The sequence below is a fragment of the Aythya ferina genome (genome assembly GCF_964211825.1).
Source record: "Aythya ferina genome assembly, chromosome: 3".
Lineage (NCBI taxonomy): Eukaryota > Metazoa > Chordata > Aves > Anseriformes > Anatidae > Aythya > Aythya ferina.
In genome coordinates this window covers 13029768-13056464 of record NC_140298.1, presented here as the reverse complement: position 1 = coordinate 13056464, position 26697 = coordinate 13029768, and the positions used below count along the sequence as shown (strand labels likewise).

The following is a 26697-nucleotide window of genomic DNA, read 5'->3' as shown; positions in this document are numbered from 1 at the left end:
CTTTGCCTGCTGTGCTTGTGAAGCCACCCGAGTGCCACCTGTGGGAGAGCAGAGAGGCAGGAGCGTGCTAGCAAGCTGTGCACGCTCTGTCACGCTCTCCCCAGGGGAGGCTCTTGAAGCAGGCTGACGTCGGCCTTCATCCCAGGTCATCTTCACGCACGTCACTGGCCCACCTCCCTGAGCTGCGGCACCTGATGAGGAACCCGCTGCTGTCCCAGTTCTTCACTCCTGCTTGCTGGCACCAGGGACGTGGCTTCTGGAAAGGGAGTACGTCTCCCTCCTCCCCTCTGCATGCGCTGGCGGTGCCTCATCTGTGTATATCGCGACACAGGACGCAGTGCCTTGGCTTCAGGAAGCTGGGAGAGCTGGATGCCGGTGGAGAAAATGTGCCACATCAGCTCAAAGGGAGTGTGAGGCCTGCCATTAAGGTTCCAGATCCCACCAGGGGCACAGATGTGCCTTTCAAAGAGCCCTCGGTGCTGCCTGGCTTCGTGTTCCAGCCTTCACCTTCCGCGTGTGGCTCCAGCAGAAGTGCTCCTTAGCACCTCTGCCTCCTCGCTGGCACTCCTGTGCAAAAACAGATGTCTGAGGGTCCTTGGTTGTGCAGAGCTCAGGCTGCTTCTCTGCCAGGCCATTTTCCAGCCCGTGGATAAGCTTTGGGTAGTTGCACAGCTCCGTTTTTGCAGGGTGCCTGTTCTTCCTGTACTGCTCACGCCTTGTGTTTTCACCCCATTTTCCTCTCCCCTCCGCCAGCCTCGTCCAGGATGTTCTGGGAAATTACACCTCCGAGGTTTGAATGCCATCGGGTTCAGTGAGCTCCTGCGTTTGCTTTAAAAAAGTGTTTGGTTTAAAAAGCTGTGATCAGGGGAGGGGATTTTGCGGGTTGCAAGCAGCATTACACAGCTGTGGTCACAACCTGATGCAGAGGATGTCCTTGCCGTAGTTCCGCTGCTCGAGAGCAGTTCCTACTTATCCCATATGATCAGGTAGATCCAGATTTGTAACTTACCTCCCTGAAAGTTGAATAACTTGTGGGGATCATGGACACACTGTTCTGATCGTCGTGGATCAATCCCGTCCTGTGGGGATCTGCAGGGATTAGCGAGGGACCTGCTGCTGTCCGGACCTGTACCTGCACAGCAGTGGCACAAATCCGGGCGATGCACGGGCTGGTTAAGTAACAGATAAAAAGAGGGTCATCAGGGATAGGCAGGCTGCTGGGGAGCACCCTTTTGAAACAGGTGTGCTCTGTTGCTGCAAATAAATACGTTTAGAGTCCGGAACATGCGTGCTAATCTCGCTGGGAGGGGAGGTGGTGTTGCAGAAAGCACTGCTTTGAAAAGGGTTTGGGGTCACAGGGCCCTGGGCAAGCGATATATCTGGGGGCGAGGGCGGTGGGTGGAAGCAGGTGCCCAGCTTTCTGCACGTGGTGTGGCTCTCCCGCTGCGTGCAAGGAAGCTGGAGAGGGTAGAAAGAGAAGAAAGGAGCTTTAAAAGTGCCTTATTGGACATAAAAGAGCTCAGTTTGAGGCTGAGGAAATAGGCAGAGCTGATCCGCATGCACGTACTCTTCCCTGAGGAGAGGCACCAGGTACTGCTGGGATCCCTGAGTTCCTCGGAGAGGAGCACGAGCAGCTGGTAATGAATGAGCTGCTTTGGGTAAGGAGCACGGCTTACAGCAAGAATGACTGCCGGGGAGAACTGCAACCTTTCAACATCCTCAAATTAAGACTCTTTATGGAAGCTTTAATCTTCTGGGGAGAACTTTTTCATGCGGGTAACTACAACTGTATGGAAAATTGGAGTAGTCCTTGACTTACACGTGCAAGCCTTGCACCTCCAGGATGTCCTCTAGGATCTAGGGAAAGCCAAAATGAGCACCGTTTGGGGAGCGGTGGCAAAGCTTGGCCGTCGTTCCTTGCAAATCACCTCCTGGGCAGGAGGTCGGGGTGGCTGGCAGTCCCGCGGGCACTGACTAATCCTTCGAGCAGCTCTTTTTGCTGAGCCTCGGTCTCCTTCGTGGTTTTTCCCTGCCTCTTACCATGTCCCCGGGCTGCGAGGTGCTCGGGGTGGCTCTGCTGCAGGAGGCGTCCCGTGGGGCTGCTGCCCTGAGTCCGCTCCTTGCAGCTGAGTGAGAGGAGAGCCGAGCTGTGGTGCCTGCAGGGGAACATTTGCCTTAACTAAGTCCGGGATAAGAATGGATTTAGGTGCTTTGGTTTATAAATAAACAGCACTCGTGGCCAAGGTAGATTTGAGCAGAGCTGGCAACAGCCCTGCTTGGGAAGGGATCTCTCCGCCACATGGCCTGCTGTTGGACTTCCTGTCGCACGTTAATCCCTTAAGCCTGCTTTAGCTCCGTTAATTTCCCTCCTTCCCTTTTTTTCCCCCCGTGGGCTGCCTCGGTGGCGCGTGAACGCCGGCGTTCCTCGGCCGAGCCTGTGCCCGCGGCGGGGCCGAGCCTCCAGGCTGCCTTCCCAGCGCCGGGTACCATGTGGCAGGGCCCCAGGGATGGTGGTGCCTGAATGCGTCCCATTCTCTCTGTCTTACAGGCTCTGCAGCCTGCGCCTGAAGAAGCTGACGGTGCTGAAGGAGCTGGACAAAGAGCTGAGCTCGGTGCTCATCGCCGTGAAGATCCAGGTAGGCTCCTCTCCTTGCCCGGCGGCACCAAGCCCTCGCGGTGAAGCACCGGTGTGCCTGTCCTCTGCTTCGTGCCATCCCCTTGCTCCTGCCTCCTGGAGCACCCTTGGGGTGATTTTGGCTCCCAGGCAGGGGGAAATGATGTCCCAGCGAGCTGCCTGGTGCTGCCTGTAGGTGCTGGGTGCTTTCTGGCAGCTCTCGCTGTCTGGATCCCCCTCCCTGGGGAGGGCAGGGGCTGTGTGAGGGATGTGCGTGACTCCTGCAGGCATCTGATCCCTGTGGGATCTCACTGCTGCCTCTGCTGCCCCCTCCCTTTCTCCGTGAGCCCTGGCCTGCCCTGCTGCCTCTACTCTGAACCAGGCAGAGGGAAGAGGAGAGGATCCTTTATCACCAAGGGGAGAGGGAATTTGCCTCCATCCCCACACATGTGATCCTGCCCTCTCCCTTTCTCTGTGGCTGGTGGCAGAGGGATGGGTCCTTGTGGGTTGTGGGCACAGCCTTTGCCGAGGGACAGCGTGGCAGAGCGATGCCTCTTGGGCGTGCTGTCCTTGCCACAGCTCCCCTGACCCAGCCGGGACGCCGGTGTCCTTCCTTCGTTCTTGTCAGCCGCCCGAAAAAGCCGCTGATCCCATGGAAAGCATCGTGGGGCGGGCGCTCGGCAGCTTTGTGCTCCCCCTGAGCTCTTTGTGCCGCACACATTAGGATCTAAATCCTGGATTAGCGCTGGAAGCCGCTGCATTAGCGGAGCTCTGGGAGCCGGGATTTGCCTTCGTGGCGGGGCGGCTTCCTTGCCCTGAAGGATCCCAAAGCGAAATGTGGGAAGCGTGGGGCCTGGAGGGAGGAAAGGAGCCCGGCCGGGACGGGAGGCAGATGGAAGCTGTAGGCAGCTCCAGCGCAGCCTGCCCACAGAGCGGCCTCAGATGGAGCCGTCCCTCCCGCTCCTCTCCGAGGGAACAGATGAGTCACGGCAGCACGGAGCGCTGTGAGGGCTGCCCGCACTGCGCTGCCATCGCCGGGGTGGAAGCAGATGATGTCTGCGGTTTCTGGGGGACTAGAGGAAAGGGGGAGCTTCAGGGGGTCTGCATCAGGATGACAGCCCCCGTGCCAGGCCTGCTCCGTGAAAATACGTGCCCCAGAGGGTGGTGGAGGCCTGTCTGGGATGTCTCAGCGACCACAGTGATCTGGTCTTTAAAATACAGCTTCCACGTGTGGAAAGACCCCTGGCAAAGGGCAGAGGGAGCCCTCACGTCTGCAGAACCCCCCTGTTTCCCAGAGGGGATCTGAGCATTGAGTGTCCTCAGTCAGGGGCTTGCCGTGAGGTAAAAGTCCGAGCTACTGAAGTCCAAACTGAGGTTTGAATTTCTCTAGGGATGGAGATCCCTCAGCCTTCCTGGGTCCTGTCCCAAGCGCTGAGTGCCCTTGGGAGGGAGGAGTCATTCCCAACACACAATGGCTGAGGCCCCCACAGTGGTGAGGAGCACAGGGGCTGCTGGTGTTTAAGAAACCTTCATTTCCACACAACCCAGACCAGGCTCAGCTTTCCTTTGCCGTGGCGCCGTCCCCGTGCATAACGTCTCCATGAAGAATAACTGCAGTTTGAGGAAAGACTGAATCTTTGGTGGGGAGCCTACAGCAAACAGCAAATGGTGAACGTGCCTAAGCAACAGGTCGTGGTGGTGGTGACCACCCATCGTCTCCTAACGAAGAGCAATGCAGGAAGGAAGAGTCGGGGCGTTCTTGGCCAGGAAGGCTCCCAGATGGTGAAGGGGATTAGCTCCACCTCCTCTCTTCCGTTTCAGGAAGCCTTTTCACAGGGAAAGCCTTGCTGCTGGCACAGTCGCTGGGAGCAGTGCTGCAGGCAGCTCCAGAAAGGCCTCTTGGGAACGAAGGACTGTGTCTGTGGAGCTTGGCTTTGCCTCGGTATCGGCAAGAACTGTAATGCTGCACCACTGCAACATGTGGAGGCCTTTCCTTTCTCCCCTCGATAGGGTTGTTTTTCTTTTTTTGCCCTTCCTTACTACCCTGGGTAATACCAGCAGTTGAGGTGCAAGAAAGGCTGTCAACCAGTGCCACCACTGTGGGACATTGTATCCTTGAAGCTGGTCCCACAGCTCTGTGGGGACACAGCCAGGGGGTGTGGGCCTTTTGGGAGGGTCCGTGAGTTCTGCCGTCCTGTGACCAAGACAGCCTGCTGCATACAGAGGGGATTTTCCATCCCCCAGATCATTCGGTCTCTCCGGGTCAGCAGCCACGCCGTAGTCAGAGGTAGTGAAGGTAGGAAAGAAGTAAAGGAAAGGGTATTAAGAGTGGGTTGTGTTGATAGAGATCCTCTCTTACTGCCCTCCTGGGGGGAAAAACAATTGTATATGTGGAGAGGTAAGGCATGTTGCCAGAGGAAATGGCTAGGAAGAGCTTTTGGAGAGATGAGGTAGGTGAGGGGGGACCCCTGAGACAGACAGACCCCGCAGAGCCAGCTGCGCCTGGGTCTGTCTGCCAAGGGAGACGTGCTCCAGGACTGTCCCTTTGTCCCTTCCCTGGCCAGGCAGTGCATTTGGACCTTTTCCTTCCCCTGCTGGTGCTGTCTGCCTGGCTCCAGCAGTGTCTGCAACCACAGTGTCAGGGTGCGAGGAGCCAGGCGAAGCAGAGCAGGCTGGGGAAAAGCAGGTCCCAGCAGGTGGGCAGGGAGAAGGGGCCTTTGGCAGCTCGGGAGCAACCCCAGGATTTCACAAAGTGTTTATTGGCATTTGCAAGGTGGCTCTGCAAGGTGGGACAGAGCAGAGCCAAGGCGCTGGCTCCTTCCTCACGGGCTACAAACACCAGACCCACGTGTGTGGTGTGAAGGAGCCCGTGGCCAGGATGCTCCAGCCGAGCTGTGCGCCTACCAACCTTCTTGCAGGGTTCGAAGCGAGTCCTGAGGTCGAATGAATACGTCCTCCCGCCTGGCGGCCTGATGGAGACCGAGCTGGAGCTGACCTTCTCGCTGCAGGTACCTCGCCCGGCCCCCTGGGTGCTCCCCTCGCACAGCATTTCTCGGCAGGAATGGCTTTGGGGCTCGCTGGGATGGGGGCAGCCTCTGAGGAGGGGCTCTGGTGGCTGCCTACGCTCTGATCACAGCACAGGCTCATGCTGCTGGCCTGCTGCTCCGGGGTTTCAGGGGCAGTGGGGATTTGGGGGGTGATGCAGAGCGCAGGTGGCCTTTGAGGGGCACCCCAAAGGTGAGCAGGGCAGCCCCTGCTGTATATCAGCACCGAGGAGCTCCCCACCTCCCCGTGGGCCATCCCGAGCCCTGCCCTCACGCTGCCTTCCCTCCCCCCAGTACCCACACTTTCTCAAGAGGGACGGCAACAAGCTGCAGATCATGCTGCAGCGCAGGAAGAGGTACAAGAACCGCACCATCCTGGGCTACAAGACCCTCGCGGTGGGCATCATTAACATGGCCGAGGTACGGGGTGCTGGGCACGGAGCAGGGAGCTTGGCACCACCGGTGCCGGCGCTGGGGAGGGAGCTCGGTGCCACGAGCACACCCACATTTGTCTGCCTGCCCAGGTGATGCAGCACCCGACGGACGGAGGGCAGCTCCTGAGCCTCCACAGCAACATGAAGGACGTGAACATCCGGGTGGCCGAAATCAGCATCTACTCCTTGTCCAGTCAGCCCATCGACCACGAGGATGGGAGCGTCCCCTCGGGTCCTAAAATCAAGGCTTCAGGTGTGTTAGCGTTCACCCGCGGACCTAAAGGCAAGCGTTTGGGGTGGGGCGTGGGGAGCAGAGCGCATCCCCAAGCGTCTGCCAGCAACACTGAGCATGTCGGGGCCTTGACAGATGTCTCGCTCAGCTGTGGCATCTGCAGTGTCTGCTTTCAGATCGCTCCCCAGACATTGATAACTACTCTGAAGAGGAGGATGACAGCTTCTCCTCGGAGCAGGAGGCCAGCGATGATGCTGTTCAGGGCCAGGTAAGGGAGAGCTCTGCCAGGGCGGCTTCCATCCCGGTCCCATCTCTCAGGCAGGGATCAAACATTGAGGGTCTGCACCGCCCCAAGCTCTCCCATCTCCCTTGCAAACATTTGTCATGGTTTCAGAGGGCAGAGAGCCACAAAACCTGGCAGCAGGAAGGACTGTGGTGCACGAGGTACTTGGATGAGCCATAGGTGCCACCGTTGTGTCCCAGGAGCTGTCTGGTCTGCAGCACAAAAGCCCTGCTGAGCCCCTTGCACCACGGATGCTATCCCTTCTTCCTGTGATAAGGATAGGGGAGATCTCAGGAGAGGGGAGATCAGGAGAACAGCACGTGGGTCGTGGGGAGGCTGAGAAAAGAGGTTTAGGTTGCAACACGGACATTGCGGAAGGCTGCTGTGCCTCCTCTGCACCTTGCTGGCACGTTGTCCCCCTGGAGGGGCAACGCCACTAGTGAAGAAGGTCTGTTGGGGGAGAATGGTAAGGAGAGGGGCAGGAAAGTGAGGAGCAAGCCCCTGGGAGAGGGGGCCAAAGCTTTTCAAAGTGGGAGCTCCCTGCAGCACCCGGGTTGCTCTGACGTGCTGTGGCCTCTTGCCCGCAGGATCTGTTTGACGAAGAGGACGACTTGAGGAAAACCAAGAAGGCCAGGAGGAAAATGATCCGAACCACCTCAATGACCAGAGTAACACCTGCGTTTCCAATGTGATCAAAGGGATGGAAGGGACTCAACTTCCTCCCCTCCCTGCAGAGTGGGGCTGGATTTTTGGGTTGGGGGAGATGCTGGCACTGGTGCAGAGCAGGTGATGGAGCCCTTGGCTCTGAGCAGAATGGGAAAACCTCCTGCCTTCACTGGATATGGCCAGAGCCATACCCCAGCTTGTGGCCTATGCCATGCTTAGCCTGGCTTTGTGCAACTGATCTGTGGGCAATGGTTCTGACTCACTGCTGTGACACGGTCTCTGCTCCTTCACTCCCCAAGGAGGGGGAAGGCTGGCACGAGGAGGGCTGTTGGCAGCTCTTCTGCCACTCAGCAGAAGGGGGGAGCTGCTCCCCAAGCATCTCCTTGTCCCTGTCAGGTCCCTGGGTTTGTTCCCCATCTTCTCTTGATCGGAGGCAAACTTTCTCCTTGAGGTTGTTCCCCATCTTTTCTCGACTGAAGGCAGCATTCCTCAAAGGGGTGTTCTGGGAGACAGGGGGGTTAAATGGAGAGAAAGTGCTCTTCCAGCCTGGAGCTGTCATAGTCCCTGCACCATCCCTCATGCCCCAATACGGCAGCTTCTCATGGAACCCAGATTTAATTCAAATCCTACAGCAAATTTAAAGACCAAGGTAGATCCTAGCCTGTGAACCCAGAAAGGAGCTGTGAAAGAGAGCAACTAGGGGCTGTGCATATGTCATCTCGGAACCTGTTTGGATAGTTTTGCTGACCGTTTTTTTCTCCCCTTGTTTTGTTTCAGCAACCCAACTTCAAGCAGAAATTCGTGGCTTTGCTGAAGAGGTTTAAAGTGACAGAGGAGGTAAGGAGCAGGAAGGCTGCCCCACCTGGCAGTGGCTCCTCACAGATGTGTCGGTGTCAGGGTGCTGGTTCCTGCTAATGGAGCCTGAGCCTGGGCTGCAGGTGCTCAGGGCTGTTCCCAAAGTGTGTGTGAGGCACGGCACAGGCTGGGGCATGGCCTTTCCAAAGCCTTCTGCCTCAAAAAGGCAACTCTGAGCCTCCAATCAAAAACACCTTCCCAAAAAGCCTGTTGGGGGGATGTCATGCTTGTGACAACCTCCTTTGGCCCAGTGACAATCCCACCTGGCCTGGGATGCCGATGACTCCCTAATTCTTCGTTGCCCTCTGGCTTTGTCCCACAGGTCCTGGACTCTGACCCCGTTGACCAGACCCAGGAGGTGGAGGAAGACCTGGGCTTGCTCTATGACAGCCTGGAGGAGTGCAACAACAGCGACAGCGGCCCAGAGATCGAGGACAACGAGAGCGTGCACAGTACGCCCAAGCCGACCCTGAGGTGAGGATTGCAGGAGGCCGCAGGCCACCAGCACCGTCCCTGGGACCTGGAGAAATGCCCCCGACACTTCTCTGTTGCTTGGCCTAACATAGGCATTGCCCCCGCTCCTTTCCCATTGCCATCTTCTGTTGGCACAGCTGAGATCCTCACCTGCATATCCTGATTAAAAAAAACCCTCAAAGCTGCCCATTAAAACCGGGTTCCTCCATACTGACTCATTTGATTTCCTCCCCGTCCAGCACCTGACACTATTCCTGAAGCACCTCCTTGATCTCAGCCCCTGCTGGCGCTAGCTCTCACACCTTCCTGCTGGCACTCCTGGCCTTCTCAGGCTTTCCACCCCGAAGCGCGCCTGTCTTTTGAGCACGTTGTCTCGAGACTGCTAGGGCCAGTCCCCGTGTCCCCGTGGGATCTGCATGTTGTGCTCCCACCCCTCGTGGAGGCGTATGGCTTTTTTTCTTTTCATTCACCTGGCCTCTCTGCTCGTGGCTGTTCTGTTTCTGTGCTGTCCTTCCGTGAGGGAGCTGCCTTCTGTTGCCTTCCTGCTTGGCTGCCTCACGGTGCCCTGAGTCTCTTCTAGGCGAGAAGAGACCAAGCTGGGATGAGTTGTCATTATTGTCTCTAGAGTTAATTTTTTCATCTGGATTAGTTTGTATCCCTGGTGAAGGTGCTCGGCAGGGGCAGCAGACTCGGTCTGCCCCAGGGAAAATGTTAGAAAGGAGAACTGCTGGATTCAGGGACCGCTTCGGGGCACGGGGAGGAGCCAGGAACAGGACTGCAGTCACATCTCCCACAGATCCACAAGTTGTTGGGGAGGAGACAGCAGCGTGTGGGCACCGGGGAGCTGCTGAGGTGGCCTGCTCAGAGCTCCTGAAAGAGTTTCATGCCATTGCTCACTGCAGGCTTTAAAGAAACAGAGGTGCTGGGGGAGAAAAAGGATGGAGGTCTTGATCTCCTTGCATTCCCCTGGGCTGTGGGGTCCCAGTGCAGAGCGTTCTCACCCCGGTTGCCTCAGGAAGCTGGTGGTGACCTTCCAACCCAGCCTGTAAATTCAGCTCCTCCTGTTGGGTTTGTTTTTCTGTCATAGACAGCCTTGCCAGACACCACAAAGCCTGGGTCTGGAGGTCAGAGGGGAAGGAACAAAATTCTCCTTGGGTGGCTGAGAATATGGACAGCAGGGAAGGGAGTTATGCAAAAGGACTGGGATTTACCTAAATCCGAACCCGCTGGGACTGTGACTCAGTCACACCTGGAGGAGAGAGCCTTTAAATTGCAAAGCAGGGAGAGCTGAGAGCTGCGGGAGAGCTCTGTGCTCGGCGTGACACATCCCCTAGTGACGAAAGCTTCTGGATGGCGAGAGAGAGAGGGCAGAAACAGACACAGCTTCCATGTGGCGGGGGGGAGGCAGCCCCGTTTGAAGGGGGCATTGAAAGCCAGACCAAATGCACACAGTTTGGGTGAATCCAGTGTCTAAGGGCTGGGGACACTTTCTTTTCGAGGTGCCAGCCAGGGGTACGCCGTATCAGGTAGGATTACAGGGACAGTACAAAGGAGAGGAGCTGGCCGGGGGCTGTATTTTTAGAAAGCTTATCGTGTTTCTCTGGTTTGACTCTTAAGGTTTTAATATGGTGTGTCTGGGCGGATTGAGACTGTTGGCTGAGAAGAGGCAAGTGCAGAGCCATGGCTGTGCAGGGTGGTGACGGTGCCTGAGGTCCTGTCCTGGAGACTGGAGGGGTGGCGAGAGCAGAAATGTGCTATTAACAGGAGGCATCAGCTATCCCCATGTGACCTGGGGAAAATATCTCATCGGGCACAAGACAGCCTCCAAATCTGTGGCTTTTGTGAATGACCGTGTGGTAAAGCAGCTGGGCATGGAGCTAGCGAGGGGAAAACTGAGCCGTGAGTTCTCCAGGCAGCCTGTAAACGCTGCTGCTCTGTGCTGGGACCATCACTTACCAAGATGCAACGTCCCTGCAGGAGCAGTAAAAGCAAAGTACCCGACGCTGTCGTGCCTGGCAGCACAGCGTGCTGTAGGCAAATGAGGAAGTCAAGAAAAGGAAAGTGCAGGGGGCAGCCAGGGCCTTCAGAAGCCCGTGGGTATCCCGCAGGAAGCTGCAGGTGACTCCAGATGAGGATAACGATGGAAAATCTGGCAGAGTGCTTACAGAGCAGCGCCGTGTCCTGTGCCTGTGGTCATCCCTGCAACCCAGCAGGCCAGATCAAGGGAAGGTTTTGCTGGGAGTGAGCACAGACAGACAGACAGACAGCTCCGGGGGAAGTTGCCTCACTTCTCTAAGGGGAAGCTGCACGGTGCGGGCGGGCTGCCTGCCTGCAAGGGAGAGCTGGGGGGAGACCCCGCGGTGCAGCCTGCTGGTTTCCACAAGGCTTCTGTGGTCTCTGAGCAGCCCACAGCCTGTGCAGGGGTCCTTGATGAATAATTGATGGGTGGAAAGAGGGGAAATGAAGGTGGGAGCAGGCAGCCCTCGCTGTGCTGGAGTCACTTGGAGTGGCACTGCGGCACGTTTGGGTTGCGGTGTTGGCAGAGACCCCGCACCTAGCTGGGTGGAGACCCCCCTGCCTCGCTGGGGCTGCCTTTCTGCACCCTGCGGTGCCAGGGGATCACCGGAGGGGGAAGCAGCTGCTGGTAGGAGGCAGAGACCTGCCTCTAATTCCCCGGGGTCGCAGGTTTCAGCCTGCTGGGGCACGAGGCCACGTGGGCATCCACCCCCTGCGTCCCACCGGGGACCTCTCCACGGTGCTCTGTGCTGCTTGGGACAGGCCGGCGGGGGTGCGCTGGGGTCGTGGTGACTTTTGTTCCTCTCTTATTCCTGCCTTTTTTTTTTTTTTCTCTCCCGTCTGTCTGTCCGTCCGTCCGTCTGTCTGTTTCTCTGCAGGCGTTTCTTTGAGGGAGTCTCTCATTCTGGTTCCCAGACTGAGATCGGCAGTCTGCACAGCCAGAAAGGGCAGGATCAAGAGTCGGGCAGCCCTGTGAGTTACACCACCACCACCACCACCACCACCACCACCACCACCACCTCCCGTCCCCTTCCCTCCCCGGCCAGCCCAGCACCCCCCTCAGCGCCCGCAGCTCCCTCAGACCAAACCCGGGGCTGCTCCTTCCCTTCTTTCCTCTTCTTTCTCCCAGTGCCAGCAGACAGGTAGCGATCGCCTTCCTGGCAAGGCAGGGGGGCGTCCTCTGGGGCCGGTCCCAGTGGGATGCCAGGCTCCCCCGTGGGAGCACACGTGCTGTGAGGCCAGGCCAGGTCCCGCTGTGGGCATGGGGCACCGGCAGCCGCCCCGCACGGGGCACTCCATCCTGCCCTAACCCCGCTCCCTGTCCCCAGGGCGAGGCGGAGAAGAGGAAGCCGGGAGCGCCACGAGTGCAGGAGGAGCCAGGAGCAGAGGTCCCCGCAGTGGTGAGTCCAGGCTATGGGGCATGGAGCGGGGATGGAGCTCCCTCGGTCCCTGGGATGGGCAGAGGGGGCTGGGGAACAGCAGGGCTGGAAGGAGGGTCAGGAGATGGGGCTGCAGGAGGTCTTCGGCTCTGCTGTAGGGCCCCCAGGGCACAGGGAGGAGGTTGGGGAGCCCCGGTGTGCACAATGTGACTGTGTGTTTCCCTCAGGAGCTGGCCGCAGAGGAGCCGAGTCCCCGGCTGGCCCCCGCAGAGGCTGCCACGAGGGAGGGCAGCGTGGACAGGCTGGCCCAGCTGGGCCCCGGGACCAAAGCCGAGCTCCCCAGTGCCGTGTCGCCCAGGTAAGGCGGCTCCGGGCCCCGTGGCAGAGCTGGGAAGGCTCAGCGATGGCTCGCCGGGGTGAGGGGGGGCTGGAGGAGGTGGGATTTCCCCCCACGCAGCCTCACCTCTCCCGCTTCTGGCTCGCAGCAAGGCGGAGAGCAAGCAGCTGTGGCGTCCCCGCAGCACCTCCGTGAAGGACAGGCAGAGCTCCAAGGGCCAGGGCGGCCGCACCAGCAGCCTGGACAGCGAGAGCTCTCCCGACTCGTGGCACAGCACCCAGGTGAGGGTCGTGGAAAGGCCTCCTCAGCTGGAGGGCTCTCCCTGCTGGGCCCTCTGCGGCCAGCAGGTCGGCCGGGGCAGCCTGCCGAGCCTAATCTTGGTGGGGACGCTGTCGTAGGTGCCCCGAAAATCAGTTTACGATCAGCTGAACCAGATCCTGGTCTCCGACGAGCATCTCCCAGAGAGCATCGTGCTGGTGAATGTCGCCGAGTGGCAGGGGCAGGTGAGTAGCTGCTAAGGGACCGGGGGTCCTCCCTGCTGGGCCTTCCTCCACCCCTGCGTGGCCCTTCCTGGGGGACACAGTGCGTTTGCAGAGCTGAGCTGCCTGCACTCAGTCTGTCTGTCCGTCTCCTCCATCGCTGCTGGATCCTCAAAGCGCAATGCCCAGAGCAGTCCCAGGGGGGCTGGCTGTCAGGCTGCCTGCCTCACGCCACTTTGTACTACTCAGAGCTTCGCTGGGTGCTGCAGCAGAGGTGCTGCACTCCCCCTGCTGGCTCCAGGCCCCGGGGAGCAGTAGAGGCACTTTTCCTGCTTAGAGATGAGAGGGCCTGCTGGAAAATCCATGCTTGGGGCAGGAGAAAAGCTCCTCGGGGAGAGTTTTTCCCCAGGCTGCACATCCTTGGTGTGTTCCTGCTCTAGCTCTCATGCTAACAGGGGAAAAAGGAGTGATGTGTGTTCCCAGATCCTGATGTGGCCTCTTCTAAGCCCCCCGGTCTAGCACAGCAGCACTGTTCAGCTGCGTGCAGACACCTGAAGAGGCACAGAAGGATTTTGGAGTGCCGTGGGAGAGAGCCAGAGAAGGGAACGAACAAAGGAGGGCCCTGCTGTGGGATGGCAGGGCTCAATCAGAGGGTCCCTTGATCTCAACCCCTTTATTTAGAGGAGCACAGCCCGGTTCCTGGGACAGCTGTGCCCTTGTCACTGCAGGCTGGTGACCGCTGAGCTCAGCGCAGGGGCTGGGAGGAGCGGGGACACTCGGGCAAGCAGCCAGGGCTGTGCGGGCGGTGGCAGCCCTCCCGTGCAGCGTGTGTGGGGCAGGCACCCGCGGCGTGGCTTCACCCCGGGCTCTCTCCCTTGGCAGTACGTGAGCGAGCAGCTCCTGGCGCACAAGCAGCTGGTCGTGTCCACCTGCTCGGTGGCGGACATCCAGGCGGCCTTCAACACCACCGTCTCCCGCATCCAGCGATAGTGAGTGCAGCTCGGGCGCCGTCCTGCCGCTGCTGGGGAGGGCACTGGTCCCCCCCGGGGCTCACCGGGACGCCGTGGCGGAAGCAGGGCTCTGATGCTGGGCTTGGCTGGCCTGGCAGGGCCACCTGCTGAGCCACCGAGGGTCCATGGTGGTCTTTCTGTCCCTCCGGCAGCTGTAACTGCAACTCCCACATGCCTCCCCCGGTGAAGGTGGTTGTGGCAGGGGACCAGAGCTACCTGAGCGTGGTCCTCCGCTTCTTCGTGGAGCAGCTGGCCAGCAAGACCCCCGACTGGCTCAACTACCTGCGGTTCCTGCTCGTGCCACTGGGTGAGAGCCACGGCGAGCCTGCCTTGTCCTCCCCCACCTCCCCAGCCTGTTTCCCTGCCTGCAGCCAGCATCCCCCGTGTCTCCTGCAGGCTCCCACCCCCTCGCCAAGTACCTGGCCTCGGTGGATAACAAGTACAGCACGCTCTTCCTGGACACGGCGTGGCGGGAGCTGTTCAGCAGGGCTGAGCCGCCCGCTGCAGGTGAGGAACGGGGCCCGACGGGGCCGGCAGCACCCCCAAAAGGCAATCCCAGCCACATTCAGGGCCTCTCACCGCTCCCTGTGCCCGCAGACACCGTGGACATCGCCGGCCGCGTCACCCAGTTCATCGCCGGGGCCAGCCTCTCCCACCAGCTCCCCATCTCCGAGGCCATGCTGACGTACAAGCAGAAGAGGTGAGTGCAGCCTGGGGTGGCCTTCCCTGCCTGCCGGGCACGTGGGGAGATGGGGGACGAGCTGAGTGAGGCCCTGTGCTGCCCCCCCTGCCCCTCCCCGGTGTGCACGGATGGTGGGGACGGACGGACGGACGGACTGGGCTGGGCTGGGTTGGGGGCTGTGAGCCAGCAGCGTGCTGCCCCCGGGGGGTTGACATTCGTGTTCCGGCTGCACTCTCACCTCTCCCTTCTCTTGGTTTCTGGCACCCAAGGAAGAGAAGTCTCTATTTTGATTTTTATATCAGGTATTGGCTCGTGCTTGCTGTGCCGCTGCCTGGCCCGCCCTCCTTCCCTCCCTCCCCACCCCGTGTGCGTCCGTCCCGGTCCGGTCCTGTCCCGTCCCTCTTGCCAGTGCAGAGGAGCCGCGGCCCCCAGAGCGGGGCAGGGCTGCCCTCCCTGCATGCCAGCCCTCTCCCGGCACCGCAGGGGCCGACTCCTTGCCTCCTTGTGTAGTGTGCCCTGCGCTGCCACGGCGGGGACAGGGTGGCCCAGGGGAGGGAGGGCAGAGAAGAGGGGCCCGGCGGCCAGGAGCCGGCTCCCTTTGGCCACTTGACAGCGCGAGGGTCCCCGAGCCACGAGGCTGGCCGGCCCCTGACCAGCTTTCCTTCCTTGCGCAGCCCCGATGAGGACTCCTGCCAGAAGTTTGTGCCCTTCGTGGGGGTGAGTGTGACGGGCTGGGGGCAGAGGGGCAGCGCGTGGTGCTGGCGGGGCTCGTCTCACCCGTCTCTCCTCGCAGGTGGTGAAGGTGGGCCTGGTGGAGCAGTCCTTCAGCGCCTCCGGTGAGTCCCTGGAGCCCCTTCCTCACCACGAGGAGCTCCTCGGTGCTGTCCCCCAGCCCCCCTGACCCCCACTTGCCCTCCCCAGTGGACTCGGACGATGCCACAGCCTGCGCCCCCTCGCTGCTGAGCTCAACGCCAACCGCCAGCGGAGCAGCCCCCTACGGCAAGGAGACCGTGAGCACCCCGCCGCCCTCCCCGTCGGTCAGCAGCGGGCTCTCGGGGGCCGGGTAAGGAAGGGACACGAGGGTTTGGGGTGCTCCCAGGCCAGGCTGCCAGGTCCCGGGGCTGGCTGCAGCTGGGTTAATGGCTGCTCCCCTCTTGGCCAGGTCTCTGAGCCCCGGCGTGGAGGTGATGGGCCTGCAGGTGGACTACTGGACGACCCAGGGGCTGGAGAGGAAGAAGGAGGGCGAGAAGAGGGAGACGGGCATCAAGAACACGCTCAAGAGCAATTTCCGCTCGCTCCAGGTCAGCCGCATCCCCGGCGTCGGGGAGCTGGTGCCGCCCAGCACCATGGCCATGACCGTGGTCACCAAGGAGAAGAACAAGAAAGGTAAGGCCTCATCCCTCTCCAGTTTTTGGGGGTACAACCAGTTGGAAAAAAGGGCAGGGGGGAGCCTGCGGGAGGGCAGAGCTGGGAGCTGGCAGGGCAGGAACCAGGTGGCGAAGGCAGCCCTGGGGAGAGGGGTCCCACCCCGGGCCAGGTGGGGACGTCCTGATGGTGGTCTCGTCTGGCCACGGCCCCCCAGTGATGTTCCTGAGCAAGAAACCCAAGGAGAAGGACCTGGAGCCCAAGAGCCAAGTCATTGAGGGGATCACACGCCTCATCTGCACAGCCAAGCACCAGAACACCATGTTGCGAGGTGAGGGGGGGGCGCCAGCCCCACGGGGCCGCAGGCACCCGAGCAGGGGGCTGGGGCTGCACCTCACCGCCCCCCCCCCGCTCTCAGTCTCCATAGATGGGGTGGAGTGGAACGACGTGAAGTTTTTCCAGCTGGCAGCGCAGTGGCCAACGCATGTCAAGTACCTCCCCGTGGGCATCTTCGGCTACTCCAAGGGCGTGTGAGAGGCGCTGCGGAGGGGCAGGGGAGCCCCCACTCCACGGCCCAGCCCCCTCCAGCTCTGCAGAGGGCCCTCCACACCCGCACCGAGGCCGGCTCCACGCATCCTCTGACACCAGCCAGGGCACCGCGCCATCCGCCTCCCCTCACCCCCAACGGCAGCCTGGGACAAGGGGACCCTGGGGGGGGTTCTCCGGGCCCCCCTTTTCCCCGCTGCGGCCGCCGGGGCCCCAGCTGGGCTGGGCCCGGGCAGCTCCCCAGCGCCAGAGCCACAGCAGGGGCTGCTCAGCAGGGCCCCCTGCCCTCCCTGGCCCTGCCTCAGCCACGCTCCTCGTCCCCCCGCTGCCACGGCCGGCGAGGTGAAGCCGAAGCCGTGCCCGGGCTGCCGGGGGGGTCACCCTCATGTCCACATCCCTCCCCCCCAACCCAGCCCTGTCCCCAGGGTGCTGCCAGCTGGAGGCGCGGCCTGGGGGCAGCTGGGATTTTTTTTTACAAGATTCTATTTTTTTTAAATTTATTGTACGGTTACTTTTCGGGATTAATTTTAATAAATTAATGCTGGTACCATTACGGCGGCAGTGGTGTGGCTCCCTCCATGCTCAAGGGCATGGTCCAGAGGGAACAAAACAGCCTGAAGGTGGCCGCCAGCACCTCTCCAGCAGGCAGGGCCACCTCGGGGAGGTGGAAAACAAAGGCACAACCCCACCATGCCCCCCTAGGGACCAGGTGCAGCCCTCAGACACATCAGCCAATGGGATTGGGAGGAGCTGGGTTGTTTATTCAAAATTAAACTCCTCAGGAAGGGCTGGGCCAGCAGGACACAGGCTATGCCCAGCCTGCTCCTTATCTACCTGAACGTGGAGAAAGTCTGTCTCCTCTCAGCAGCCGCCGGGCTCGGGGCTGTCTTGATCTCCACAGTCTGGAAGGCAACGGGGGGCTGTGCCTGCGAGCTGGGGGGTGTTGTGGGCTCATCGGGGACGTACTCCAGGACGTGGGGCCTCTCCTCCTGGCGCCGCAGGTAGCCCTGGTTCAGCAGGTGCAGCACGCAGGACAGCACGTCCACGCTGTGGCAGCAGAAGCTCGGGAACTGCAGCCCCGGCCCCAGCTCGCCCTTCTGGCAGGCAGCGAGCACCTACAGCAGCGAGGGAGCCGCCAGCTGCAGGGCAGCGCCCGGCACGGCCCCCGGGCAGCCCCTCGCCGCCCCCCGCCCGCAGCCTCCCTACCCTGAACACCAGGTTGTCGATGTGCAGCCGCCTCTCCGCCTTGAGGATGCGGCTGAGGAGGCAGCAGAGGACGTTCCTCTTCCTCTCCAGGGCGCCACTCTCAGCCCTCTCTGCCCGCAGGTACCTCTGCCGGGGCAGCAGCCTCAGCTGGCGGCCGGAGGCTTGGGCCAGGGCCGCCCGGTTCAGCCGCAGGGCACCTGGAGCTAGCACCCGGCCCACGGTCAGCCGGGCCCCGAGCTGCTCCCTGCAGGAGCCCCAGGGACCGCTGCCGTCACCCCGAGCCCGGCCCCACGCATACCCCACACCCTGCCACCCGCGTGCCCACGAGGCCCCAGCCCCACACACGCACCCACCCCAAAGCCCAGCCCCAACCTCACCCCGGGACTCAGCCCCAGCAGCCAGACTCCCCCCGAGCCCCTCCGCATCCCCCGAGCCCCTCCACCCCCCCAGCACCCCCCCAGCACCCCCGAGGGTGCCCGGCCCCGCGCTCACCCCCCGGCGCGCAGCTCCGCAGCAGGACGCCCTCGCCCTCGCCCTCGGTCAGCGGTGCCAGCGCCTGCTGCAGCAGCTCCGCAGGGAGCCCCGTGGCCTGCAGCAGGGACTCCACGGCCACCTCCTGCGGGAGGGCAGCGGCCGGGCGAGGACCTCAGCGCCCGGAGACCCCCGGCAGGGGTCACGGCCCCACTTGGCCCCACTTGGCCCCGGCTCCTACCTCGGCGCCGTTGAAGCGCAGCAGGACGAACATCTGCAGCGTGGACACGTGCAGGACGCAGTCTCCGAAGCGCAGCTCGGCACGGCCCAGCCACGTCCACTGCAGCCCCCGCGGCCTCGCGCACGCCCAGCTCTGGCCTGCCGGGGGACACCAGCACCAACACCAGAGCCGACAGCGCTGCCAGGCGGCCCCCAACCCCAGCAGCCCCGGTGCCGGGCACCCCGTGGCACTCACTCTGCCCGCAGAAGGCGGCGAAGGCGCCCAGCGGGGAGCTCAGCGCGGCCGGGAAGAACCTCCCGGGCTCGGCCATGCGGCACAGCGGGGACACGGGCCAGCAGCGCGGGGACAGGGCCAGCACCGTCACCTCCGCAGCCTCCCCCGGCGCCTGCACACGGGGACACGGGGGCAGCTCAGGGCCCCGCGGGGAGCACGTTGGCCCCCAGCTGGCCCCGCTCACCTCGTGCTCGGGGCTCTCCGCGCCCGGCTCCAGCAGCCGCTTGTCCCGCTCCTGCAGCTGGAAGAGGCGGAACTGCCGCTGCAGCTCCTCCGACTCGGCCAGGTCGCTCAGCATCTGCTGGGGGAAGCGGCGGGGGAAGCACAGCCCCAGCTGCTCCAGGACGGCCCCTTCCAGCCACGAGGGGCCCTGCGCCAGGAGCCGGTCCCCCAGGTACAGCCTGCCACAGCCACCGGCGCGTCAGGGCCACCGCCACCACCGGCACCCAGCCCGGCCTCGTCCCCAGCGCGTGGCCACGGCCACCTCACCGGTAGAAGTGCTCGAAGGTGTGGGCGAACTCCAGGCCGCTGAAGACGACGAAGGGCTCCAGCAGCTGCTGCAGCAGCCCCGTGCTGCCCGCGGCCCCGCCGAGCTCCTGGATCTTCCCGTCCAGGTAGCGGGCGAACCGCTCGCTCGCCTGCGGGGGGACGGGGACGGGTGTGCAGGGGGCGCCCCACGGCCCCGGGGTGGCCAGGACGTGGCCACCCTGGAGCTCGCCCGAGGCCCCGGAGCTGGAGCCACACCGCCCGGACTCACGTGCAGGGCGGTGAGGAAGGGGAGCTGCAGCAGCGCCCCCGCGAAGCCCTGGCCCAGGGCGCCCAGGAAGGCAGCCTGCTGCCCGAAGAGCTCCTCCGTGGCGCCGCGCAGGCGCCGGTACAGCCCGCAGTACCGCTCCGCCACGTCTGGCGCCTGCCCCGCCGCCTGCAGGAACCGCTGCGCCTGGGGGCACGGCCCCGCCGGGCTCAGCACCCAGCCCCGGCCCGCTGCCCCCCGCCCCAGCCCCAGCCCCAGCCCCATCCCTACCTGCTGCTGCACCACGCCGCGCCAGCACTGCGCCATGCCCCGCAGCCCGCTCGGCGTCTGCGCCACCGCCCTGGGCAGCGCCTCCTTGTTGCTGCCCTCCTGCCCGCCTGCCGGGGCACAGCCGGGGCTCAGCTCCCCGCACACGGTGCCGGCAGCACGGCCACGGGGAGGCTCGGCCGCGAGCCCTCCTGTGCCCCAGGGCCCTCTGTACAGCCCCCCGTGGGTGCACCCCGGGGCTCGTGGCCCCCTCCCGAGGGCAGCCCCTCGCTCACCCGCCGCCCTCGCCTCCTCCGGCTCGGCGCCGCCGGGGTCCACGTGCACCAGGAGCTGGGTCAGGAGCCGCACGCAGGAGCCGAAGGCGTCGCCGCGGGCCGGGGGGCGCTGGGCCGGCTCCCCGCTCCCCAGGTACTCGCTCAGCAGCCAGGCCAGGGGGCTGACGCCGCTGGGGTCTGCGGGGCCGCGGGGCTCAGGGCGGGCGCCCGGGGACGGGGCAGCGCGGGGAGGGGCGCGAGCGGTACCTGGGCTGGTGATGCTCTGCACCAGGGGGCTCACCAGGGCCTCCCAGCACGTCCTGCCCAAGGCCCGGGCCGCCTCGTCGTCGGGAAGGAAGCGCTCGGCGAAGTCCTGCTCGTGCCGCAGCGCCCGGTTCAGCCTGCAATGGGACAGGGGACAGGGGAGAGGGGGGCAGGACAGGGTTCGGCACCCCGGCAGGACGCCCCCGCGCCCTTGGCCCCTCACCTGCCGAAGAGCTGCAGCAGCCGCCCCCGGTCCCGGCGGATCTCCTGGCCCCAGGCGTGCGCCCGAGCGGCGCAGCAGAGGGAGGTCCGCCGGCACAGCTGCTCCTTGAAGACGGGCCAGAAGCTGGGCTTGGGCCCCAGCACCTCGATGCCGCGCACGTGCGTGTCGATGCCGCCCTGCGGGAGGGGGAGAGGGAGAGAGGGAGAGAGAGAGCTCGGCCCCCAGCCCCTCGCTGCCAGCCCTGTGCCACTGGCCCCGGCTCCCCACCTGCTGGCAGCGCTTCACCCGGATCTGGATGAGGGGCCAGAAGCGCGGCGCGTTCCGCAGCAGCACCACCCGGCTGGCCGAGGGCGGCACGGTCACCTGCGGGCACACGGCGAGCCCTCAGCCAGCGGCACGGGGAGCGCCCGCGGCCCCGGCCAGACCCCGGTGCCAGCCCCCGGTGCCAGCCCCGGTGGACTCACGGCGCTGAGCTCCGTCCTGATGGCCGCGGGGCTGTCCCCCCCCAGCACCACCACGCGGGCCGGCATGTAGCTCGAGTCCTCGCTGGCCACCAGCATGCTCAGCTCCCTGCGTGGGGTCCGTGAGGCAGGGCTCGGGCAGAGCCCCAAATCCCTGCCCCCGGGACCCCCGGGACCCCCGGCCCTACCTGACCACCACCCCGCACTGCATGTGCAGGGTGATGAAGTGGGAGCCGGTGCTGCCGTTGGACTCCCAGTAGGTCTTGGGGTTCCCGTCCGTCAGCTTGCCGGCGCGGTGCGGGTTGGAGGAGACCTGCAGCTTCTCCCAGCACTTGTCCTCCCTCGCCTCCACGCTGGAGCCTGCGGGGAGGGCGCGCGGAGCCTCCAGCTGCCAGCCAGGCACAGCGGGCGCCGGGGCCCCGCTCCCTCCCCACGCTCACCTCGGCACAGCTTGCGCAGGAAGACGTCGAAGAAGGGGATGCTGATGGGCCGCTGGCTGCGGCGGTGCTCCTCGATCTGCCCCAGCGCCAGCTGCGGGATGGGGACGGGGACAGGGACGGGACGGGGACGGGGACGGGACGGGGACGGGCGGTTACTGGGGGCAGGGCTCCCGGGGGGCTCCCCGGCTGCCCGGGCCCACCTGGATGCAGCCGGCCAAGATGCTGCCCGTCAGCGTCCTGTGCAGGCCGGCGAACTTCTCGCAGCCGCTCAGCAGCTGCAGCAGGGCTGGCGCCGTGGGCACGGCCGAGCTGTGCTTCTCCAGGGCTTTGTCCAGGGCCTCGTAGGTGCCCGCGCGGCACATGGCCACGGCGCAGTCCTTGCTGGCGGCGGCCAGGCGGTGCAGGAAGCCGACGACCTCCTGCACCGCCTGCGGAGGAGGCAGCCCTGAGCCGCCCGCCCGGCACCAGGAGCCCCCCAGCGCCGTGCCGCAGGGCCCCAGCCCCTCTCCCAAGGGACCCAACTGCTGCTGGGCACGCAGCCACCGCCACGCGGCCGTGAGGGCTGCTCCCCGAGGCCGGGCGGCTGCGGGCAGGGGCCCCGAGGCACCCCAGGCACAGCCAGCAGAGCCGGCCCTCTCCAGGACCCCCTCACCTCGCGGTCGCTGCTGTGGGCGCTCAGCAAGGACAAGCAGGGCTCCACGCACTCGTGCCAGGGCAGCGCGTCCTCCTGGAAGCCGTCCAGGAACTTGTTCAGGATCCTGAGCGAGGGACAGGGCCCCTCAGGACGCGGCACACAAAGCCAGCCCCGCTGCCCTGCTCCTCCTCCTCCTCCCGCAGGGGCCACGTCCTGCAGATCCCCTCACAGCCCACCTCAGGACCCGCAGCCCGATGCTCTTCTCGGCCCCCCGCAGCTCCAGGCTGCGCAGCAGCGCTCGGAAGCAGCGGCGCTCCTGTGGCCGCGGGGACGCCCGGCCGGAGGGCTCGGGCTCGGGGTCGGGGCCGGGGCCTCCGCCGCAGAGCTGCCGCTCCAGGGCCACCACCACGTCCTCGGGCAGCGCGCCGTCCCCCGGGCCGCCCGCGGGCGTCTGCGCGCCCCTGGCCTCCAGCAGGGCCTCGGCGCCTGCGGGACAGGGAGCGGGGACGTGGCGGGCCCGGCCCGGGCACCGTGGGGCCGCGGCGCGGGGAGGGGGCGCGGGGTCACTACCTGGGGTCTCGGGGCCCAGGGGCAGCCGGTGCTCCGCCAGGCGGTTGATGACGCCGAGGGCCAGCAGCGCGGTGGGGCCCTGCCCGTCCCGCCAGCAGCTCTGCAGCACCGCGGGCAGCTCGCCGCTCACCAGCTGCTCCGCCAGGCCCCGGTGCCCGTCCACCAGCATCCTCAGCACCAGCAAGCCGTTCCGCACGCCCGAGGCGCCCCTGCGGGGACACGGCGATGTGGCGTTGCCCCCGGCCCCATGGCACCCGCCCCGGCCCCTCACCCTGCTTCCCGTACCCGGGGACGCCCCGCATGGCGCGCACGGCGGCGGGGATGGCGCTCAGCAGGCCCGGCGAGCCCTCGCCGCCGGCGGAGCCGATGCTGGCGAAGACCTCCCGCAGCAGCTGCGCGTCGCCGTGGCTCAGGGCCGAGGGCGTCCCCGCGGCGCCTCCGGGCTCGCCGGCTCCCACCAGCGCCTTCAGGGCCTGCGGGGCCCGGGGCGGCTCAGGGGCTGCGGGCGCCTCCGCCGGCCCGGCCCCGCCGCCCGCGGCGCCCCGCGGCCGCTCCTCACCGCCAGGCCCGCCTGCTGCACCAGGGCGGAGGCGGCGTGCTGCCGCATGCAGCCCAGCACGGCCCACACGCCGCCCTCCGTGGCGAAGGGCACGCGCCAGGCGCGCCTCTCCAGCAGCAGGGCCACCAGCCGCAGCGCCAGCGCCGCCGGGCGCTTCTCAGCCGCCTGGGCGCTCAGCAGCTCCACCGCCGCCCTCACCAGCTTCTCCCTGCGCGCAGAGGCCGCTCAGGAGGGGCTCGGCGCCCTGCCCTCGGCCGCCCTGCCCTGCCCTGCCCGTGCCGGGCTCCCCTCGCACCTGGTGCCCTCGCCGCCCGGCTGCTGCTGCTCCAGCTCCAGCTCCGGCTCCGGCTCCTGCTGCAGGACCCTCACCATGTGCTGCAGCCAGGCCACGCGCAGCTCCGCCTCGCAGCCGCCGCTCCGGATCGCCTCCATCACCCGCGCCACCTCGGCCAGCGAGCCCCTGCCGCGAGCCCCCTCGCAGCTGCCCCACGCTGCCGGGGGAGGCCGGGCCGTCAGGGCGGCAGCAGCGCCCAGGGCCCCCACAGCCCCATGTCGGTTCCAGCGCCCCGTGCCCGTGCCCCCTGGGGCGTCACCTCCGCTCTCCGCTGCCTCCGGGAGGCGCAGCCCTTCCCTCTCCAGCAGCTCTCCGAACAGCTGGGAATCCGACTTGAGCTCCGCGCAGACGCCGTCCTCGTCCTCGTCCCTCGCTGCCTCGTCCCTCGCTGCCTCATCCTTTGCTTCCTTGTCCCTCGCTGCCTCGTCCCTCGCAGCACCAGGCCCATTGCTCCCGCATCCAGCACCCTCCGAGGGCACCTCGGGGCTGCCCCCGCCGTCCCGCTCGGCCCCCCTGCCCGGCCAGTACTTGCCGTAGACGCGGGAGCCGCGCAGGTGGCTGCGGGCACTGCCCCGGCTCCGCTCCTCCAAGACCCGCAGCACCTCCTGGGCCAGCCCCGCGGGCACTGGCAGCTGGATCAGGGCCTCCTCGTCCAGCCCCGGCAGCTGCACAGACGGGGCCGCGTCAGCCCCCGGGACCCGCACAGGTCCCCGCTGCCCACCCTCGCCCCTCGGCCCCCACCTGCGCTGCCCGCTGCCGCTGGAGCAGGCGGGCGATCTCCTCCTGCTCCTGCGCTTCCAGCTGCCTCACGAAGAAGAGCAGCTCCCACCACTCGGCGCGGCTCAGCGTCCCCGCGGCCTGGCTCGGCTGCTCCCCCAGGTAGGGCGGGGAGTACAGCCCCCCCAGGGGCTTGGGGCAGAACGGCTGCGCCCCTGCAGGGCGGCAGAGCCAGGGGAGGCGGCGTCAGCTCCGCCAGCTGCCCCGCTGCTGCGCGCCCCTCGCTGCCACACACAGCTCCCGTGCAGCACGAGGGGTCCCCGCTGCCCCCAGCCTGCCGCGGGAAAGGGAGTCGAGAGGAGGGAGGGGACGTGCCGGGAGCAGGAGCACGGAGCCGAAATGGGCACCTCCAGCTCAGGGCTGTGCCAAACTGCTCCTGCAGCACCTGGAGCAGGGCAAGGCTCCGTCACGCAGCACCAGCAGCACCCACAGCGCCAGCAGGGCCAGTTAGAGGAGCTGCAGGTGCAGCCGAGGCGATGCTCACCTGCTGCCACTTTGTGGCTGTTTATCAGCCTTGTCCCCCGCTGCCGGCCCTCCTGCTCCTCCTGCCCCGGGGAACCGATGATCTCCACCATGTGCCAGTGAACCCAGTAGGTGCAGCCCAGGGCTTGCCAGTACACCTGTGGAGGAGAGACCCACAGAGAGGTGAGCGAGGGAACAGAAGATAACCCGTGCTGCCCCTACACGAGGCTCCACAGCGGTGCCAAGATGGTTGACTCCGTCCTCGCAGCAGCAGGTACCTGCACGGGCGGCGTGCCATCGTTGCTCTGCCGAAATTCGCCCTCGTCCCCCGCGCTGACCTGCTCGTAGTCCTCCAGCAGGCGCACCCGCATGCCGCGCACCAGCTGCGCCCGCACGTACTCCACGTAGCTGCTGCGGCTGGGGAAGGCCGAGCGCGTCTTGAAGGCGCTGGGCTCCTTCGGTGCAGGAGCCGGGGCTGCCTGGGCAGCGCTGCAGGACGCGGCCCCGTGCTGGAAGATGGAGCGGGTGGTTTGAGGCTTTGCCTCCTGCCAGGCCGGCGGCTCTGGCTCGTGGCTGTGCTCCCAGCCCATGGCACGCAGCAGCTCCACGATGAGGCCGGCCATCGCCATGCTGAACTCAAACTCCTGCTTCACGCGGCTGCTCTCCGGCTGCTCCCCTCCCTGCTCCTCGCCGCTGCCGAGCTCCTCCAGGAGGGAGGTGACGCGCAGGTAGCGCTTCACCAGGGCGAACAGCTGCTTCCCGGGGATCTGCAACGGGCAGGGCCCTCAGGGGATGCCTGGCTCGGCGCCTCCACCCCCAAACCAGGCTCCCCCCCTACCTGGGGAAGGTGGATGCCCTCAAAGGACATGCAGTGCTCTTCTGCTGATGTTGTCTCAGCAAACAGCTCCAGCAAGGTGTAGCGGCTGTCGAAGTCCATGTGCTGCTCGACGCCGTCCTGCTGGCTCAGGGACAGCAGGACATACGCCCAGCTCCCTGTAAGAATAGCAGAAACCCTTCAGGCCTCCTAAAGGCAGCCCTCACGCCACCCTGGGACACATGAGAGATAAAACATTTCTCTCTTGTGTGTGTGCATGTGTGCAGCTACTGGGGAGAGCTGTGTGCATGGGGAGAAATGTGGCACCAGCAACTGGGGTGGCCGGGGGGTCTCGGTGCCAGTGAGGGGAGCACAGGGGGCTCTCAGACACCACAGTGGGAACAGCGTGTGTCCCCTAAATCAGGTACTGGAGGGACTGCCATGGACGAGGTGAAGGGCACCCTGCTTCCCTCCCAGCCCCCCGACCTGCGTCGTGCGAAGCCAGGGCCCTCAGCATCTTGCCGGCGCTGCGGCAGATCCGCTTGTCCTTGTGGCACAGCATCCTCGCCAGCAGCTCGAGGGCTCCCGTCTCCCTGAAGGCACCCGCCAGCGAGCCGATGCCGGCGTAGGCGCTCAGCACGTGGACGGTGTCCAGCACGGAGGCGGCCCCGGCGCCGCCCAGCTGCCGGCCGGCTCGCCGCACCAGGCTCCCGACGTCGGCCTCCATCTCCCGCAGCGAGGCTTCGTCCGGGCCGGCCGCCCTCTCCTCCTCCTCCTCCTCCTCCTCCTCCTCGGCCCGCGGCCCCGCCGGCTTCCCCTCGCCCAGCAGCGCCGGGCAGCTGGCGCACGCCTCCTCCGCGGACATCCACAGCGACACGCTCCCGGCGTCGGGCCCCGCCGAGGACTCCGAGCGCACCAGGCTCCAGCGCACCAGGTACTGCGGCTGCCCGTCCTGGCCTCGCCGCTGCCGCAGCAGCTCCCGCGGGCAGGCCTGCAGCTCGGGGCCCAGCGGCACCACCAGGCCGGTACTGGGGAGACTGGGAGGAGCTGGGGGCCCATGCCCAGCAGCAGGAGGAGGAGGCTGAGCGGCTTGCATGACAACGAGGAGCAGCGTGCAGACACAGCCTCACGCAGGCAGCATCCCTGCTGCCACCGGGGCGAGCGGCTCCGTGCTGCTTCCGGGTGTGCAGCGCCGCACGCATGCGCAGGAGGAGCGACAGAGGGGGGCTGGGCCCTGCGGGTCCCCTCCCCCCTCCCCGTTCATTAATTAACGGCAA

General features: G+C 65.3%; 2 protein-coding genes across 7 annotated transcripts in view; one reads left to right on the top strand and one right to left on the bottom strand.

Annotated features, from left to right (window-relative positions):
- Positions 1 to 16969, top strand: part of LOC311434537 (phosphofurin acidic cluster sorting protein 2-like) — a 43859-nt gene extending 26890 nt beyond the window's left edge. The window contains exons 2-24 of the mRNA XM_084514757.1: positions 2549 to 2636; positions 5533 to 5622; positions 5953 to 6078; positions 6183 to 6345; positions 6501 to 6592; positions 7195 to 7275; positions 8051 to 8110; positions 8451 to 8602; positions 11497 to 11590; positions 11947 to 12018; positions 12225 to 12355; positions 12483 to 12615; positions 12733 to 12837; positions 13696 to 13802; positions 13976 to 14130; positions 14220 to 14330; positions 14421 to 14523; positions 15180 to 15222; positions 15299 to 15341; positions 15427 to 15568; positions 15668 to 15891; positions 16088 to 16201; positions 16289 to 16969. Of these exons, the coding sequence (XP_084370883.1) occupies positions 2549 to 2636; positions 5533 to 5622; positions 5953 to 6078; positions 6183 to 6345; positions 6501 to 6592; positions 7195 to 7275; positions 8051 to 8110; positions 8451 to 8602; positions 11497 to 11590; positions 11947 to 12018; positions 12225 to 12355; positions 12483 to 12615; positions 12733 to 12837; positions 13696 to 13802; positions 13976 to 14130; positions 14220 to 14330; positions 14421 to 14523; positions 15180 to 15222; positions 15299 to 15341; positions 15427 to 15568; positions 15668 to 15891; positions 16088 to 16201; positions 16289 to 16404 (2545 nt within the window). The 3' untranslated portion in view covers positions 16405 to 16969. The remainder of the gene's footprint in view (positions 1 to 2548; positions 2637 to 5532; positions 5623 to 5952; positions 6079 to 6182; positions 6346 to 6500; positions 6593 to 7194; positions 7276 to 8050; positions 8111 to 8450; positions 8603 to 11496; positions 11591 to 11946; positions 12019 to 12224; positions 12356 to 12482; positions 12616 to 12732; positions 12838 to 13695; positions 13803 to 13975; positions 14131 to 14219; positions 14331 to 14420; positions 14524 to 15179; positions 15223 to 15298; positions 15342 to 15426; positions 15569 to 15667; positions 15892 to 16087; positions 16202 to 16288) is intronic.
- LOC311434536 (cullin-9-like) lies at positions 16925 to 26649 on the bottom strand. Of its 6 annotated transcripts, none has more exons than XM_084514756.1 (28): positions 25907 to 26644; positions 25445 to 25599; positions 24885 to 25373; positions 24629 to 24764; positions 24109 to 24299; positions 23627 to 24032; positions 23329 to 23524; positions 23034 to 23241; positions 22760 to 22947; positions 22472 to 22683; positions 22141 to 22390; positions 21923 to 22028; positions 21471 to 21698; positions 21271 to 21361; positions 21019 to 21190; positions 20834 to 20939; positions 20637 to 20732; positions 20370 to 20545; positions 19904 to 20283; positions 19632 to 19738; positions 19365 to 19547; positions 19097 to 19245; positions 18792 to 19008; positions 18569 to 18719; positions 18335 to 18471; positions 18115 to 18238; positions 17623 to 17825; positions 16925 to 17531 (listed from the first exon to the last, which is right to left on the bottom strand). In XM_084514756.1, the coding sequence occupies exons 1-28, from the start codon at positions 26514 to 26516 to the stop codon at positions 17247 to 17249; spliced, it is 5952 nt and encodes a 1983-aa protein (XP_084370882.1). In that variant the 5' UTR covers positions 26517 to 26644; the 3' UTR covers positions 16925 to 17246. The 6 variants fall into 6 exon arrangements, 5 of the variants coding, with proteins under 5 accessions (XP_084370882.1, XP_084370881.1, XP_084370880.1 ...); XM_084514755.1 differs by having other exon boundaries at positions 18569 to 19008; positions 19904 to 20080; positions 20150 to 20283; positions 25907 to 26643; XM_084514754.1 differs by having other exon boundaries at positions 17623 to 17819; positions 18569 to 19008; positions 25907 to 26646.
- Between the last annotated feature and the right edge of the window lie 48 nt (positions 26650 to 26697).